General features: G+C 35.0%; 1 protein-coding gene across 11 annotated transcripts in view; it reads right to left on the bottom strand.

Annotated features, from left to right (window-relative positions):
• PPFIA2 (protein tyrosine phosphatase, receptor type, f polypeptide (PTPRF), interacting protein (liprin), alpha 2) overlaps positions 1-17,554 on the bottom strand; it is a 326,824-nt gene that overhangs the window by 211,655 nt on the left and 97,615 nt on the right. For 2 of the 11 annotated variants that reach the window (XM_014963908.1, XM_014963910.1), the window contains exon 1: positions 13,961-14,358. The exons of 7 other annotated variants lie outside the window; for them this stretch is intronic. In XM_014963908.1, the coding sequence (XP_014819394.1) occupies positions 13,961-14,041 (81 nt within the window). In that variant the 5' untranslated portion in view covers positions 14,042-14,358. Of the gene's footprint in view, positions 1-13,960; positions 14,359-17,554 lie in introns of those variants that run through there. 2 more of the 11 variants (XM_014963911.1, XM_014963912.1) reach the window with 1 other exon arrangement.

Raw genomic sequence — 17,554 nt, 5'->3', positions numbered from 1 at the left:
AAACCTGGGGAGAAATAACCCCATGCAGCAGTACAGGTTGAGGGCTGACCTGCTGGACAGCAGCTCTGAGGAGAAAGACCTGGGAGTCTTGGTGGACAATAGGATGACCATGAGCCAACAATGTGCCCTTGTGGCCAAGAAGGCCAGTGGCATCCTGGGGTGCATCAAGAAGTGTGTGACCAGCAGATCAAGAGAGGTTATCCTGCCCCTCTGCTCCATCCTGGTGAGGCCCCATCTGGCGTACTGTGTCCAGTTCTGGGCTCCCCAGTTCAAGAAGGACAGGGAACTGACGGAGAGGGTACTGGAGAGAGCGACAAAGATGATTAGGGGCTTGGAGCAACTTTCTTATGAGGAGAGGCTGAGGGACTTGGGTCTTTTTAGTCTAGAGAAGAGAAGACTGAGACAGGAACTGATCAATGCTTATAAATGCTTAAAGGGAAGGTGTCAAGAGGATGGTGACGGTCTTTCAGTGGTGCCCAGTGACAGGACAAGAGGAAATGGGCACAAACTTGAATATAAGAATTTCCACCTAAACATGAGGAGGGACTTCTTTATTTTGAGGGTGGCAGAGCGCTGGAATAGGCTGCCCAGGGAGGTGTCTCTGGAGACATTCAAAACCCACCTGGACACATTCCTGTGCAACCTGCTCTAGGCATTGGACTAGATGATCTCCAGACGTCCCTTCCAACCCCATATCATTCTGTGATTCTGTGTGATTCAAGAATGAAATTATTAGAAGTTTCTTGCAGTTCCTCATTTCCTTTCTTACTCTTCCAGGAACAGCAGTATATGGTAATACTTCATGTGCTGCATCTTATTTCCCTATTCCGAGCAGCACAATTCCATTGGAGGATTGAGGTTCAGGACAAATTTCATCCTCTCTCTCACCTTTGGCTTGTGAGGAGATTCATAACAGTCTCTGAAACTAATTCTCCTTTCATTCACATGATTTCTAAATATTCATAAACTATTTATACAGGGAAACTCAGTCCTCTGGAAGCATCAAAATATCAGTAATGTATTAGTGTCAAATTTAATCTCTAATCTTTATAAAACAACAACTGGGAGATTAGTCAATCATTTTTATTCAACAAGTGGAGGATTCCATTAAATTATCTCATTTCAAATGCCCTTCCCTATTAATGTAGGTGTCTTCTACTTAAATGTAATGCTTATCTGTAAGAATATTTAAATATGATTGCTAGAAGTAGAAAATAAAGGAAACAAATATATTCCCCCTTTATATTTGCTGCAATTTGTATCAGCTCTTTGCTTTCCTGTATAAACGAGAAATCTGATGCACATTGAAGTCTTCTAACACCAGCTGCTGGTCCTGTTTGATTCTCATTGACATTCATTGAAATATACTGAGAACTTTTCTAAGCAGCTCTGGACCCATAGTCCCCTGATTTGTGGGCATGGGCACCTTTAATTTAAAAACTATGCTTAGGAAATGTGGTGGCATGACCCTGACAACAGGCAATATTAGATCTAATGGTTAGACATTATCTCTAAACTAAAACAAATGTGATTTTTTTCTCTTCAAACAAGTATTACTTACTGGAGAAAAAGCAGTTTGCACTCTTCTAGTCCATCAGAATCACCAAATTAAATTATCATGACTCCAGCATGTCTTTGACTCTGTCTCTAGAGTACCAGTGGTGGACTTTACTTGGAACAACAGTCTATCTGGTGTATTGTAAGTATTTAAGAAGAAAAGGAAATTCAGAAGTTCAAAGGAAATTCTCATGAGAAAATCCATGCTCTTATTTATCAGTCTTTTAAAATGGAAGTTTAAAGGAGCAGTTAGCTCATTTGTCTGGAAAACTGCAATCAGCGCCAGTGAATAGTGAATATTGACAAAGATAAGACTCATTATTGACTTCAGATACGACTTCTTTAGTGCCAGATCTCTGCAAAAGAGAGTTTCTTCAGGGTATGTACAAACTGGGACAGGCTTTCCTATTGGTTATGGTAAGTATTGTCTGCCTTCTAGTCACCAAAGATGTGCTGTGCTGTGTGAGGTAGAGCACAGTATTGGAAAAAAAGATACTTGTTTCTATTGCATTCAGTAGTAGCTTTATTCTGTATATTATTCACCGAGTCATCGTTAGAAAAAAAGAACATAGTAGAAAATATCTCAACATAACTTTTACATTTTGTTTTCTTACTATTCAAAAGGATGCAACAACAAATAGTGACTTCTGAGAGCGAGAGAGAAAAAAAATAGAAGCCATATTGAGCACTAAACTTGATTATACTATGCTAAATGCAAATTCCAATTAAACTTTAACTAAATACCATGAGAGATGCTCCCAAAATTACTTTGATTAAAAGAGGATAGCTATTCAACTACTTGCCAGCAGTCCAACCCCAAGAAGCAATTAAAAGCACTACTCCTCCATAATGAACCCATTACAGCTTCCCATCATACCTCTAGGAATTGTCATAAATCTCTTACAATACATATCTGTAGAGAAGCTCTGTGTGTGCTTGGAAAGATAATATGTTTAAAAATAGAAGGAAAAAGTAGTGTTTCTTAAGGGACCATCTATGTTGAATTGACAGATTCTTTAGGATAACTTTTAGTTTGGTGCCTGTGCTCCCTGCTGACCTGAATTTTTCCTTGGCTCCTTGATTAACAGTCTGGTTAAAAACATTGAGTTTTATACCATTATCTGAAATTTTAAAAAATCGAACAAACAACAAACTACTTCTGATTATCTCTCTGAGATTGTTCCAAAACTGCTCATTCTTTCTTCATTTACGCATATTTATATTTGTATTTGTATGTGAGCTGTGTTAGCTTTCACTGTGTGAAAAACATGATGGTGATTTTATATCTGCTGATAGGAGAGAGGATTGTTTCTTCTGGTACTAAACTGCAAGTTGATGGAAAATTCCAAATTTAGTTATAATATCACCCCTTAGTTTAGTCAAAGGTAAAATCTTTTGGTCTCTTTTGCTGACCAGCTGAAAATTCACAGACAATCTCAAGCAAGATACAATATTCCCAGCCTGAGGAGATGAACGTATGCACTGCTGTCATCAGATCTGTACTTGAAGCACAAAAGTTGTTGTTGACAGCTTTACTTCCAGCAATAGATGTGTGCATGTGTGTATTTAATGTAAGTTACTAATTTCATTCTTTTGCTCAGCACAGTTTAGCAGATATTTAGCTTTATGCTCCACTGTTCATTACAGTGCTAGCCAAGCCATCCAAGGCTTCAAGCCAACAGAGGCCACATATTTTTTCAAACCCTGTGAGATACATAGTGATACTGAGCCGACTTGGAATTCAGGTTCCCAACTACAGAGACTCAATTACTAACCTGAAATAATTTTCTGTCTGCCTACTACTAGTTTAAAAGTATGGTAAAGAAAAGATGTTTCCCTAACTTAATGTCAAAAAATCTTTTTCTTTGCTTCATCAAATGTTTACATTAAAACTTTTTTATTTGCTCAGAAATGCAACATCCTCATAATAATTTTCTCCATGTAATACTTAATTTAGTAATAGATTCCTAGGAAAATAATAAAACACACTGCAAAGAGCATGCCTTGAAAAGATTCATCTGAAATGATGGTATGACATTAGAGAGTCAACAAAATTTTTATCAATGTAGTAATATTGACAAAGATTAGCTCAACATAGTGAGGCTTATCTTTCTGGACTCCTTCAGAGGAATATGCGCACCCATAATATAATTTGTGACTCGCAGAACTTGCCCCTTATTCTGAAATGCTGTTTATCAAAGCCTGCCATTACAGAAATAAAGTCTACATTAATGTTTTAGTTTGCATCAGGAGGTCTGAGGCAAACTTCCCCATTGTCTTAACTTGCTTTGGTTTGCATACTCAAGTGATTTCAGAGTGCCTGAACTGGATTCCTCCTGGACAAAATGCAATTGAAAGATGGTCTCTATGAGTGCACCTAGTGCTTTCCATCCATTCATGGACATTCAGCCAATGGGACCTGACTAGACCTATTCCAACATGACCCACCTTCCCCCCAAACATGCATGACACAGACATCAGATCCTCCTCTTTTGCTCTAGAGATTTTCTTCTGCCACATTATTTACTAATGGAGACGTAAGGACAGGAATCCAGATCAAGTAGCTTCCCTTACACCTCAGTTACACTTACAACGCAAGCAGATTTCTACACATAATCACACCTTCAATGAATTTTCAGTGCCATTGGCATCTCCCCACCACTCTGGCTTTCCTCAGCATCAACACTGTTATGGCTGATGGTGTAGACAAAGTCTTTCTTCACATGCATGCAGTATGAGAATACTTAATTTAAAATAAAATAAAATAACATAAAATAAAATAAAATAAAATAAAATAAAATAAAATAAAATAAAATAAAATAAAATAAAATAAAATAAAATAAAATAAAATAAAATAAAATAAAATAAAATAAAATAAAATAAAATAAAATAAAATAAAATAAAATAAAATAAAATAAAATAAAATAAAATAAAATAAAATAAAATAAAATAAAATAAAATAAAATAAAATAAAATAAAATAAAATAAAATAAAATAAAATAAAATAAAATAAAATAAAATAAAGTCAACTCATACTTTTTTAGACCTATCACTAGAAATACCACATTTCATAGGAACAAGCACTCTTAGTTATGTGAAACTGTATAAATCCTCCTAGTCAAAAAAATATAAACAGATAACTTAAATTTCCATGAATCAGTAATTCTTCCAGTGGAAACACTGAATCCATATTTCTCTCATTTGTTTATATATTTGAGTGAATCACAATATCTACTGAATTATGTCAGCTGTTATTTCAAAACAATTCTAGCCTCATAGTACTTCATAAATGTTATGCTAAGCATAACTGCCAACAGAATACTGAACTAAGTAGGAATAGATGAGGCAAAATAAAATTTATTCATTGGAATCACTACTAAGAAACTTACTATTAAAAAACTTGTGATGTATATTACCACTATCCATTCAAAATGAAAATACAACCTATAAATAAAGGTAACATTGGAACATTCACTTCAATGCTTCTGTCACAGTAATTCCCCAAAAATAGACATATGTACAAACTAGTAAGTTCCTCAGCAATAAAGTTTATTCACATCCCTACTCACATAAATCCATTAAAATCATAGGACAGTTCAACATGCCAAGTACTTTGCATTGTTTGTCTTCACCTGCTTTCTCCCTTGCCTTAAGACAGATGTTGGAAAAAGAACAAATTTGCAGGCAGATCACCTGCCTCTCAACATCATCAGCTGATGCTGTTGATAATGAAGCCTGTATGAGTAAATGCTACATGAATAACAGGCATTTGCAAGACAAGATCCTCTTGCCTTACAAATTTTTGAACTATGTAAAAAATGACTGTGAGGACAAAATGCTTTATATAAAATAAAGTAAATACTGTGCTAGTTAATAATTATACTAATCCCATTTACTTATTTTTTCCCGAGTCTAATAAGTTGTTTCTATGCAACTATATCTTTCTCCAAACAAAAACCATTTTTTTAAGTGCCGATATACAGTATTTCCAGTTCTTGAAGGATATCTAATTACCAAGGTTTATCAGCTGAAGTAAAGGGCTACATTTCCATTCTTATAGGTGACTAATTTGGGCTTTCAGCAGTAAAAGCTTTACTGAGAATAATTTGGATGTTGAAATTATATATACTAAAAGCTAGTCAAGACAGCACTAAAAGCTTCCAGACCAAACAGCTTCTTTTACTAAACACCAGGGTGTGATACTGTCCTCTACTCGGTCCTATGTATAGCAAATCAAGAAGCAGGAGGCAGTATGATCTAGATCTGAGACAACTACTAGGAATATATTTGAAATGTACAATGAAACCAGCAAATTACTTACAATCTCCTCCCAGACAGGGATGGGAAAGCTTCAGCAGTGCTGCACAGCAGGACTGGTAATATTCACCAAGGGAAAAACCATGCCATTGCCAAAAGATTATCATCATAGTTTATACAGAATGGTCAGAACAGGCTCTGCCTATGTTATTTTATTTTTCCCTATCAGTAATGCTTATTTTCCAAGCATTCTGCTATTTCAGTCTATACAGATTGAATTCAGTTAAGACAATGGACTAAGTATCAATGCAACACACAGTATTGTGTAACAAACCTTAGTAGTCTTACTAGTCTGGAAAATACCAGTACATTTCTTCCTGTAGTTTTATTTTCTATGCAAATTATGGTAAAAGAAGCCCAGGCTCAGAATTCAACATTGAAGGCACTTCTGAAATTGAGCCAGAAACATGGTTTCTAGCTATGATTCAGAAACTGTACAATTATCCTATTTCTAGAATAGGAGGAAAACACGTCTATTGCTATTCCTCCTACCGGTACCCTGCTTTTATTGGTCACACTCACTCAGCTGCAAAAGAAACAGCAGCTCTGTTTTAGCCCCAGTGTTTTTGCAGAAAAAGGCAAGGTACTTTCTGACTCTACTCCATTACTTTGCAAAGTAGAACCAGCCACACTCTGAATGTCAGAAATTCTGGATGGGAAAGGTGCATTGACTGATCTGCTTGGTTACTGTTTGGTTTCAACACGTGAAAAAATGCTATTATGTGGACAAAACATTTTTGTTTGATAGGCAAAAGAAAAAATTACATTAATATTGATTGAAGACAGAGTGCCCTTAAGCTCTATTTTGTTTTATGTATGTATTTTAAGGTCCTGTGTTCTTTGCCTACTCTAATTATATTTTTGGAGTAACAGTAACTAAGTCTCTACAACTGAAAAATACTATAGAGAGAATACGTTTATGCTTGATTATTTCCTAACTATTTTTGGAAAGGATGTGTTTGTATGTGTGTGCATATGTTTAGTTTCATCTTGTGACTTTTGGGGAGAGGGGTTAATTTTCCTGATTTCCACTACCAAATTCATGGTAATTAGGCTTATCTTAGAACTATAATCTTTCTCATTTCTTCCTTAAGCAATGTGTCTTTCCACTCAGAGGCGGATGCGAATGTATCTATAGAACAAAACAGTCAGTTAATATTCAGTCAAGTCACCCTTCCCAATTCACTGCATCCAGGACAGCATATTCGCAAAAACTATCAGACCATTTTATTGACTGGCTGGAAAAAAACTATGGAAAATGTGGGGCCACGCAGTGCTACTGATTCTTAAGCTGGAAGAGTGTGGTGGCATGTGGTGGCAGTTGGGGCAGCCCTCAGCACAGTTCCAGCTAATACTCAGAAACTATCCAGAAAAAAAATAGTTTATCAAAGACACTGCCTGTGTCATGGGTGGCAACAGGACTGCTGGCAGTGAGGACGTTGTCTCTGATGAGCTCTGATGGCCACAAATCACAATTCTCTGGCACAAGAGAATTCTGAAAAAAAAGCCGTGTGCAAACAAAATTATTTCTCTAGATACTTAAGACACATTACATTAAATATTTCACAGTAACACAGCTTTAGGGATTTTTAGCCAAACACTTAGACTATGTTCGATGTTCTTATTTCCTGTCAGCGTGAATAATTATGTGCCATTTTTAGAGTCCAAGTGCCACATTCTCACCAATCCGGTAAAATGATTAAACCTACTAGTTGTGAGTAGAGCTGGACTGATTAACAAATGCTCAGTCTTCTCCATGCTAATAACAAATAAATAAATTAACAGCACTACCAGATGAAATTTACTAAAAGTTTATTTTGTATAATATATTTTAATGTATAAAATTTTTAAATATTTCTCTTTCAAAAGTTTATAATTGTTTGACTACAGAGAATAATAATATTATTGGGTACCTTAAGGCTAACACTTCATTAACATGTCTGTATTTGAGCAGAATGCTTTAAGTTTATTCTTTATAAAACAGGCAATAAAAATGCATAATAGTAATAATAGTAATAGTAAATAAGAATAAATAACACTCACTTGTAATGTAAGACCAGCCTCTATTGCCATTTGTCATTTATTTCTGAGTAAAAGAGTCTGTAAGCATATTCCTCAAACTATTCCTCTGAAATTCCTAAATTTCAAAATTATATAAAACCCACTTATACTGCTATAAATATTCCCAAGCTATCTGCAATGCAAATAACTTTATTATTGTCTCCTGCCTTTGACACTACCCAAACTATTTCATGCTTTTTTTTTTTGGCTACAGGGTAAAGCACTGGTCCAGCATTACTATTTTCTGTCACTGCTAACATGTCAGAAGTCTAACTAAAAACACCTCACTGTTAGCCTTTCTGCAACTGTTATTATTTATATTCCCTAACACAGCGTTCAAACCTTCTGAAGTCTACAAAACCCTACATGATCTGTGCCACAACTCTTTGCACAAAAAATCAGTTATTCCGTTGACTCCTGTTACAGTTGGCTTTTTAGTGATGTTCACCATCCTTACTGATAAAAGTTACCAATCTGCTATTGATTTGCAGCTTTCACAAAGAAAAAGCCTTTAGTACTTTTACATGATGTTTGTGAAAAAAACATACTGTGACAGTGTGCTAAGAAGAGAAAAATCTTTATTTAGGCAAGACTAAGGCAGAAATCCCGTGCCTGGCAGAGAGTTGCTAGGAGGAGCTGCCCGCATGTTTGGCCAGCTGAAGGGTTTGAGATAAGATCAGATTCCACAGTTCTGTGGACCCAGTGACACAGCATTGGAAGCACACACAAATTTTTGGCCCTATTCTGCAAGTTACGTACAGTGTATGTTCTACATGTGCAATTCAGTCTGCATAGAGAGGGAATAGTCATCAAATACACTTTTTGCAAGAATTTTCTAGTGGTATGACTGATCATGTCAGATACAAGGTGACTAGTAACTCATCTCCATCACCAAAGATTTTTTTTTTTTCACAGAACTGTGGATTTCTGCAAAGAAACCCAAAAGCTGTTGTCTTTGATAATAAGTCATACTGCATAGAAGTATGCAAGGCAACAAAATAGTCGAAAAGTTATGGCCTACTAAACAGAGTAGCATGGCATACCTGCTAAAAGCATAATCTAATGATTAATGTATGCTAGTAGGTGCAATTACAAATTTTAACATGATACTTTCTCTTATTGGAGAGGCTTTTTATTGATTTGCTATTTCCATATAAGAAGATATATGAAGGAACAGTAGGATTGCTGAAACACTAAAACTACAAGACAGTATAAAACAGAAGTTCTGGGTAAGTATTCAGTTCATTGAAACTACTAATATAGGAATAAAAAGGAAAATTACTGAGTGCATCTAGTATTTCTCATAAAATATGCTTTTTTTTACACAGCTCAAAGCACATTCTGTACCAGAAAGTAACACTTTTTTTATATTCTGCTGTTAATTCATTATCATTGGAGTGTAACATTTAGCTGCTAAGAAATAAAAAACAGTAGTAATCTCTATCATGGTGATAGATATGTTTTATGTATAGAAACATTTCCCGGTTTCCCAGTAACCCACTTTCAAACCTTTGATCAGCAATGCACTTTTACAGTAGTTCATAGTATATTTACATTTTTATGTCATATGAATATTTTAGGACTTCTCAGCAGGTTTTGTAAGAAAGTAATTTTATTTCTTTATAGATCTTCTGATCATCGGATAACTTTAAAAAATTGCATCAACCTTCCAATGTTTCAGAAAAGACCAGCCCTTACTTCACCACTTGTTAGCAAAAAGAAGTATACTCTAGATGTCCTAAGAATTCATTTATAAACCACAAATCTCATCTGACTATACAATGGGCTGGTATTGCTTCCAAACATTTGAAAGTTTGTGCTTAATGTTTATGGAAACTGATACTACATACAACTGTTTTCAAAGCTAAAGATGTAACCGGATCCATGAGACACTGTGTACTGCTGCAATTTGAGCGGTTTGTCTCTCTCCACTGCACATGCCTAGTTCCTAAATTCTGCCTATTGGCAACTTCTTTTAACCCTCATTTAGGTCTGTGCTTAGATCTGTGCTTCAGATGTGTGCTTAGCTTAGTAATCGAAAGCTACAAGAGTTAAAAATACTGTTCATAGAAATATTTCAGAGGTTTTTTCTTTTGCAAAGATGCTGAAACAGAAAAAAGGCTCTTTCAATTTCAAATTCTTTTGAAATAAACATTGTGTACAATGTGAAGGTATTTTGAATATTTACAAGTTGTGCAAGTTAGTATTCACATGTATTAGTGTAGACAACCAATTCAAGAAAACAAAAAATATTTACTGGATATGATAAACACCAATATAGACTTAAGTTGCTTTTAAGTTATCAAAGCAGTATTACACAACTTTCAAAAATGAAGTTTGAAATTTCAAAATTAAGTTCCTTTGTGCTATGCTATCCTGAAAAGGAACTACCCTCAAGTTCTCTATAAAAACAGCTTGATTAAAAATATTTTTTTCACTGCATTATGTTCCCCATTTCATAACCAATAACCAAGTTTAAAATATCTCATTTCTAATCCAAACATTTCCACCTGTATCATTAATTTATGCAAATAACCACTAAATACAGTAATATACAAGACCAACCAGAGAGGAAGGCAATGTTAGTACTTAGCCTTTGATGTTTACAATGTCCGTGAAGGATGCATGCTCACTGTGGGACTGCTGACGAACTAATTTATCCACATAGACTAGCAGAAATACTATCTTTTTATCAAGCTTGAAGAAAAAAAGAAAGAAAATCACTGCTTTCTGTCATATAGCTGCAGAAGTCTGCCAAGGTTGGCACAAGCAAACTGAGATGAAACAGAGAGATATTGAAATACAAAGCACTAAACTTTGGCATTGCCTTGGTTATTATAAAACTAAACATTGTTCATAGTAGCGTTACAACTCCTACAGTATATAACTTCTTTATATGAACTCCTCTCATATCGTTTTCTATTTTAATTGTTTTAATCAAGTATAGTCTAGGGATCAAAGTTTAAGCTTCTTGTAATTATAGCAGGTGGTTCAGCAAATATACTGAACCAAATCACGCTTTTAACAGTTGCAGAATTTTAGGGCAGATTTCCTGAGCAGAGCAAAGATACTAGGAATTTCATAGCTTCTAGTTAGTTTCAGATATTGATGTAATTTTCACATTCAATACTTTTTCTAAACACTAGGTGTCCTGGAGGCCAAAGAAGCTAATAAAACACAACAAAGTGGGAGAGAAGAAGGAAGTAAAAAACCTGTTTATTCATGCCATTTCATTGCAGGTGAAAATATAATTTTAAAAGTTACTATTAGTTGTTAAGAATCTCCTTGTTAATTTAATTTACTAAAAATAACGTTTATCAAGCAAGAAAAAATTCTGAATTTGGAAATTTATGGCAGACTTCTAGTTTCAATTATTGCTCACTTACAAAGTGAACACACTTTATGAAGTTGATTTTAAAGCATACTATTCAAAGCATTTCATTAAGATCTTAATAGATGCTCAAAAAATTGTAGAGATATCCACTAATTATGATTCTCCCCAGCCCAAGTGCTCTGCCAGATACATCCCTGTATGGCCAGTCCGATTCTTGGCCAGTGAAGGACAATTTGGTCTTGTTTCCTTAGAAAATGTGAAATGCCAATAGTAAAGTTACAACTTGCACACATGATTTGTACTTCTTTTAGTACTGTTTTTGTTGCTGAAAGAATTAATGTCACATTTTTTAATCTAAGTACAATTACTTCAGCTGCTTAATCATTACATCAATGTACAGTTAATTCAGTAGCTTAATCACCCATTACCCTCCATCAGTCAGAGTTCAGGCCCTCATCTCATAATTTTGTATTTTTTCAGTTTTAAACATGCTAGATGTTGGCTTTGCCAAGATTATTTTAACACATTTACGTTCAATACCAACATATACATTTCAAATTAAGAACCATTAAGCGGTCCTCTAACTTTGCAAGCTATTTAAATGAAAGAGATTCTCAGTCTCACAGAGATTACAATATAACATATAGAAAAAACAGAATAGGTAAGAAAGCGAAAGGTGAAAGTAGTTTAAAACCAGAGTCATATGAAGTCCTTCTCAGCAATTATTACATTTGTAAACGAATACTGAAGTAACTCAAGAGGGAAAGAGAAGATACCACAAACATAGTGGTCAAAAGCTATGGAACAACGAATGACAAGGCAATAACTGGAAAGTTGCTTCACATATCTTTCTTTATATTTCACATATGTAATCAAATAAATAATTTTAATCAAAATAAAGAATTTTAAAAGGGCATCACAGAAAATTATAGTTTGTTTTTTTCTTCATTTTTTCAGGGATTCTTTTAGCACTAATAACACCTAGTCATTCTAGAACACAAACACAGGCTGTCCTGAATTAGCAGCTTTACATTCCAAGGTCATTTAAATCTACAATGCTTATTAAAGTGTCCAGAATGCAACAGGAAATTTGGTTTTACTTCCCTTTTATTTATTGTCCCATCATCTTACAAATCAGCAAGAAATAATTTTTAGAAGAGATTCTTTTGTATGTGGGACAATGTCTACAGTAATCACAGAGTTTGCTAGTAGCAACAATACATAATGTATAAAAAATATATACTATATCGTTAGTGCTCACTTTCATAAAGTACCATATAATAAAATAGTCAATCTGGTATCACAACCAAGCATCCTAATTTTAGTGACTTTTTCAACTCAACACACTCAGAAAGAATACCTGACGTCAGGAACTGTGTTTAAGAGCATAGCTACAGGAGGCTGTACAGAATATTTAGATGTCAGTGTGTGAAAAAAGTAGTCATGCTGTAGAGGAACAGGCCTGGGGCATTCATGTCTCTGAATCACTGCCAGGATCAGCAGATCGCCACTGTTAGGAGGATGCCACTCTTTCTGCACAGCCCTCAACTACCATTTGACATCACTGTAAGAAGGGCAAGACAGTAGAGTTAAAAACAATGGATTAAAAGAAGACAAGAATGAAACAGTTATAGGACCCAAAGAATGGAGTGCTTGCACTTTGTGAAAGACGTTTTGCCATGTATTTTATGATCAATTTTTAATTGCCTGTTTTTTGCTCTGGTAGCATACACAGGATTTACTACATATTAAAGATATCACTCTACAATAGCACAAAGTAACCAAAAAGAAAAAAATCATTACATGATCAGGAATGGCGAGATTATTTAAATCCTAACTGTATCAAAGGCTGAGCTGAAAAAGCTATTGCCACTTTAAGTAGTGGAGTATTTGTATTGCCCTGCAGGGCCGGAGCGCTATAAAGAGCAGCTGGGGCGGGGGGGTGGTGGGTTTTTTAATTATTGTTAAATCTTAATGTAGGATTACATAGTTTTCCAGAGCCAAGGCACTGAAGATTTTAATTAAATGCTACTGAAAGATGGTTGTAATTAGAGTGGTTTGCACATCAGATTTAGAACATATAATAAATTCTTACCTTTAGCTAAATACACAAGCTTATTTACCTGAATGAGGCAAAACTTGGCTTGAAACTGAGAACCTTAAAAATCCTAACAATAGATTCTGCTGTTCTATCAATTGCACATGTATGATTACTATCCACATGAAACAAATTAAGCATCAGATAGCATGAAACTACATTCAGGATTAATATTAAAAAATCCAGACAGTTAAGCACACAAAGTTTTAAAAATATCTTGTTGTATAATAAAAATTTGGAATTTTTGATAATGACAACACAGTGTGTATCTGAACTAAACAGAAAGATAGAGTGGGTCCATCTAAGGAACTAAAAATCTAATTATTTGTAGAATGATAATATTATAGGGAAAGACAATCCATAGCAAAAGCATTGTGAACACAATTTTATGTTTGTTTAGGAACAATTTACATGCTGATTTTTTTAAGGCAGCAAACTTACTGTGATGATATTAATTTCTTACATATTTTCTCCCACCAATACAAAACTAATTAACATATAAGCTTCTTAACATATTAGCCACCCTTACTCAAAGTTTACCTATTGTTTAAGTAGCAAGAAAAATCCTTTCAGTTTTATTGAAGTTCACTTACCTGAAAAGTATAAAACCGGGTCCCATTAGGAGGATGCACTTTAGGAGAGGCAGAGACAGTGTTCATATCCAAGAATATCATTTCTGGTCACACACACAATACAATCCACAGAGAGCTACAGATGCAGAGTAGAGTGCTAAGCTCGGAGAAAAATCCTTTCATACATTCAGAGAGGCAATCGTACAAAATGCAGTGTGCTCCATCCGTTCAGACGTACAGTGACAGCGCTTTGAATTCCTCACTCCTACATCTGTGAGCTAAACTGTAAGGTCATCGCTCCAGGACCCCTAGCTCAGCTAGCCCCTTCAAAATATGCACAATGAATAAAAATTAGAAATGCCGAAGAAAAGAGAGCTAGAACCTACAGTACATAGAGCTTGTGCAGAATCTGGCAATGCTTTGGACCTGCCCATCTGTTCTCAGTGATAATCACCTCCCTCCACCACAGCCTTGCAAAGTGATTATGCTAAGCATCCCAGTTAACCAATGACACACAGTTTCATTTCGAGCAAGCATGCACACTGAAAAACAGAGGACCTCTTCTGACTAACCTGAAGCATGCCTTGTGTTCAGTTTATAGCTGTATTTGATAACAATGATAATTTTATCTTTTCAGTTGCTGACAGCTATGTTCACTGTTAACACATAGCAACTTACTTTAAATAACACAAAGATGGGGGGGGTTGTTTTGTTTTGACTGTCTTGCCTAGATAAAAGAAACAGTGTATTGCTCTCCAAAATTATTTTTTATATTTCTTCATTTTCTTGGTGCTACTATAGACTGCAGATAGTGGGAAATAAATATCTGTGGAACTGCTTATAGAGCTACAGTCAACTTAAATATAGCATATATTATAAGCCATCCTTTTCTCACTCTTTTTTAATTCTTTTTTTCTCAATATGAATATCTCCTTAGGAAAGGTTTACCTAACATTACTAAGTATAAGGTAGAAATTTTATTCTGAGCCTTTACAAAGGCTATAGACCTACACCTTAGCTCATTAGCTGTACACAGTATCTTTAAAAAAAGTTATTTTTTAAGGTAAATAATACTTGTGAACACTTGCACATTGCATTTTTTCTTCACACACAGATAATTTGAACTACAAAAAGACTTAAAGAAAGTAATATTGAAAGAACTTGACACCTTTTAACAACAAAAAATAAGTGTTCCATTTGCAAAAAGTGAAAAGTAAGGTTTCAGTAGAGGGTAAAAAATATAAAGTGGTTGGAAAACTAACTTTACATGTTCTGTCAAGCACTTTGTATTTTATTCATAATGTTTAAAAGAGAGACAGGGAAACCACTTAAGAAATGGTACTTTCAAAATGAAACTTGTCAAAAATCTAAAAGCCTGGTGAGTTGCCAGGCTGCCTCTGTTTTTTATTCTGTTTTATCTTAATGCTGTTAGCAACTGAAGATAACACAGCTTCTAAAGCAAAATGACTTTGAAAGGAGTTGGGATAGATGCAGAGATGTCTGTCTATTTAAATGTGTATGCCAGTGCAGGGCATACCACAATAATCATATTTTGTAAGCTAAAGAGAAAAAATCCTCTTAGATCCAAGTCATATCTAACAATTTCTTATAATTGCCATGATGTTGCTTCTATAAAATTTGCTGAACAAAGCAAAAGTACTATCTGGAACATTTTCTTGAAACCTAGATTTCAGATTACAGATTATTTTCCCCTCTTTGAGTTCTCCCAGAAAATCTAGATGCTGGTATTAGCAAAGGGGTCCCTCAACTGGTCAAAGGAAAGATACCATATTGCTGGTAATCTGAGTATAGAACCTTTTATTCTGAGCTGATACTTCCTCCTTTATAATCTATCTACCAAAGATGTGCTATTTCATGCAGTGCAATGAATAAAGTTTCTTTTGTGGATGCTTAAGATGGTTTGCCCTGCAAGATGACAGAAATTTACCTCTTAGTTTCTTCATCAAATGCAAAATTTGAAGAATTCACATGCAAAATTCCACATAACTTTCTCCAATAGACAATTACTTTCACAACTAAATAACTGTTAGTTTGAACTTCTCTTGCTTCAACTTTCATAACTTTTTAATCCTTATTTCTGCCAGGGATATAGGAAACCCAGTTCATCTTCCCATATTGGCATTTGCTAAACCTTAAACTAGTTCATTGCTGAAAAAATATCATCAGCATCTTTAAGAAATTGTCAATATCAAAATTAAACATAACTTCTTTAGGACAAACTCAAGAATTCCTTCCATGATCGTAGTACTGTTGCTGTCTTTTGACTTGCTAGGTCCCTATTTGTTCCTCCAGGACTGCACATCTAGCTGCAGCCTTCCACTGGGAGCTCTTATTGGGATCACTGTCCACCATGACTTAGCCACCCATTATTTTGAAAAAAATACTGCTTTTTGAAATACTGCTCTTGAACTTTTATCTGTTGTTTTGGATTTCCTGCTTAGGTGAAGGAATCTGCACTTAAAAATTCCGCCACCACCAAAAAAACCCCACCCCAACCCCCCTCATTTAAGTTCAATAAACACATCTCCCTAGCTAATCAGTTTAGATGTGGAGAGAAGGCATGGCATTATAACTGTTGTTCTCTCTCTCCACTAACTTTTACCTCATGAGAAAATGCTCCCAGTAATGCCTAAAAACTTTCTTTTAGCTCACTATGAAACAGGCCAACACCATGTTCTTGCAGGACCCTCATGGACTCAGAATGCAATTTTGATATAACACTTGTGTGAAACAGTGTTTTTCTGAAAAACATGAAGCTGGCATCCTCTCAGGAGTCAGAGTACAGGTAAATTCAGTAAAGTATGAACTGATGCGTGGCAGAATGCGTGTTCACAATTACAGAGAGAGACAGTCACATTTCAGAAAAGCCAGCAGCCCCAAAACTGGGATTCAGCAATCTCTTCGGAACAAGGAGCTGAAACCAGGTCTCCCATGTCTAATTGAATGCCACAACCACTAAGCTGGGTATCAAGCAACACGGCCTGAAAGTGAGCATAAAGTGGAACAGAATAAAGGAAACTGAACAGACCCAACAGGACAAACCGAGAAACAGACTCATGGAGCATTGCTACAGCTCAGTGGCAGAAGTGCTCACAAAGGACGTAATCCCAATTCAAATATTTGCTCCAATAAGTCTTCCAATGAATGATTTAATTATTCTGTGAAATAGTTGTAGTAGATGAAAAAGAAAACTCCTATATGAAAAGAAAATCTTGAATGTTAGAAAGCATGCGACGTGGCAATGCTCCTGAGATGGCTTTAGTTCCAGTTTTAAATATGAGTTACCAAGCTCTGAATCTATATTGTGTATGTTATGTTGATTTTGCATTTTAATTAGATACCTCTCTCCAAAACTTTCAGTGTGGTATAACTTTTTTAAAAAACCCTAGTGTTCTTTTTTGATGTGTAGCCTCCTCTTTTTTTATCAGATATATGTTGACATATGTAGATATGTATATATATAAGTATTACAAAAACAGGAAGTTACACATCAAAAAAAGAAGGAATATATCTCTAGATATTTTTATATATATATGTGAAATAACTCTGAAAATAGAAAAACATATCTTTGACTGATACCCTTTTTAAAATTGA

Source organism: Calidris pugnax, unplaced genomic scaffold, assembly GCF_001431845.1.
Source record: "Calidris pugnax isolate Ruff unplaced genomic scaffold, ASM143184v1 scaffold44, whole genome shotgun sequence".
Taxonomy (NCBI): Eukaryota; Metazoa; Chordata; class Aves; order Charadriiformes; family Scolopacidae; genus Calidris; species Calidris pugnax.
Note: the sequence above shows the minus strand (reverse complement) of the source record. Positions and strands in the feature narration are given on the sequence as shown.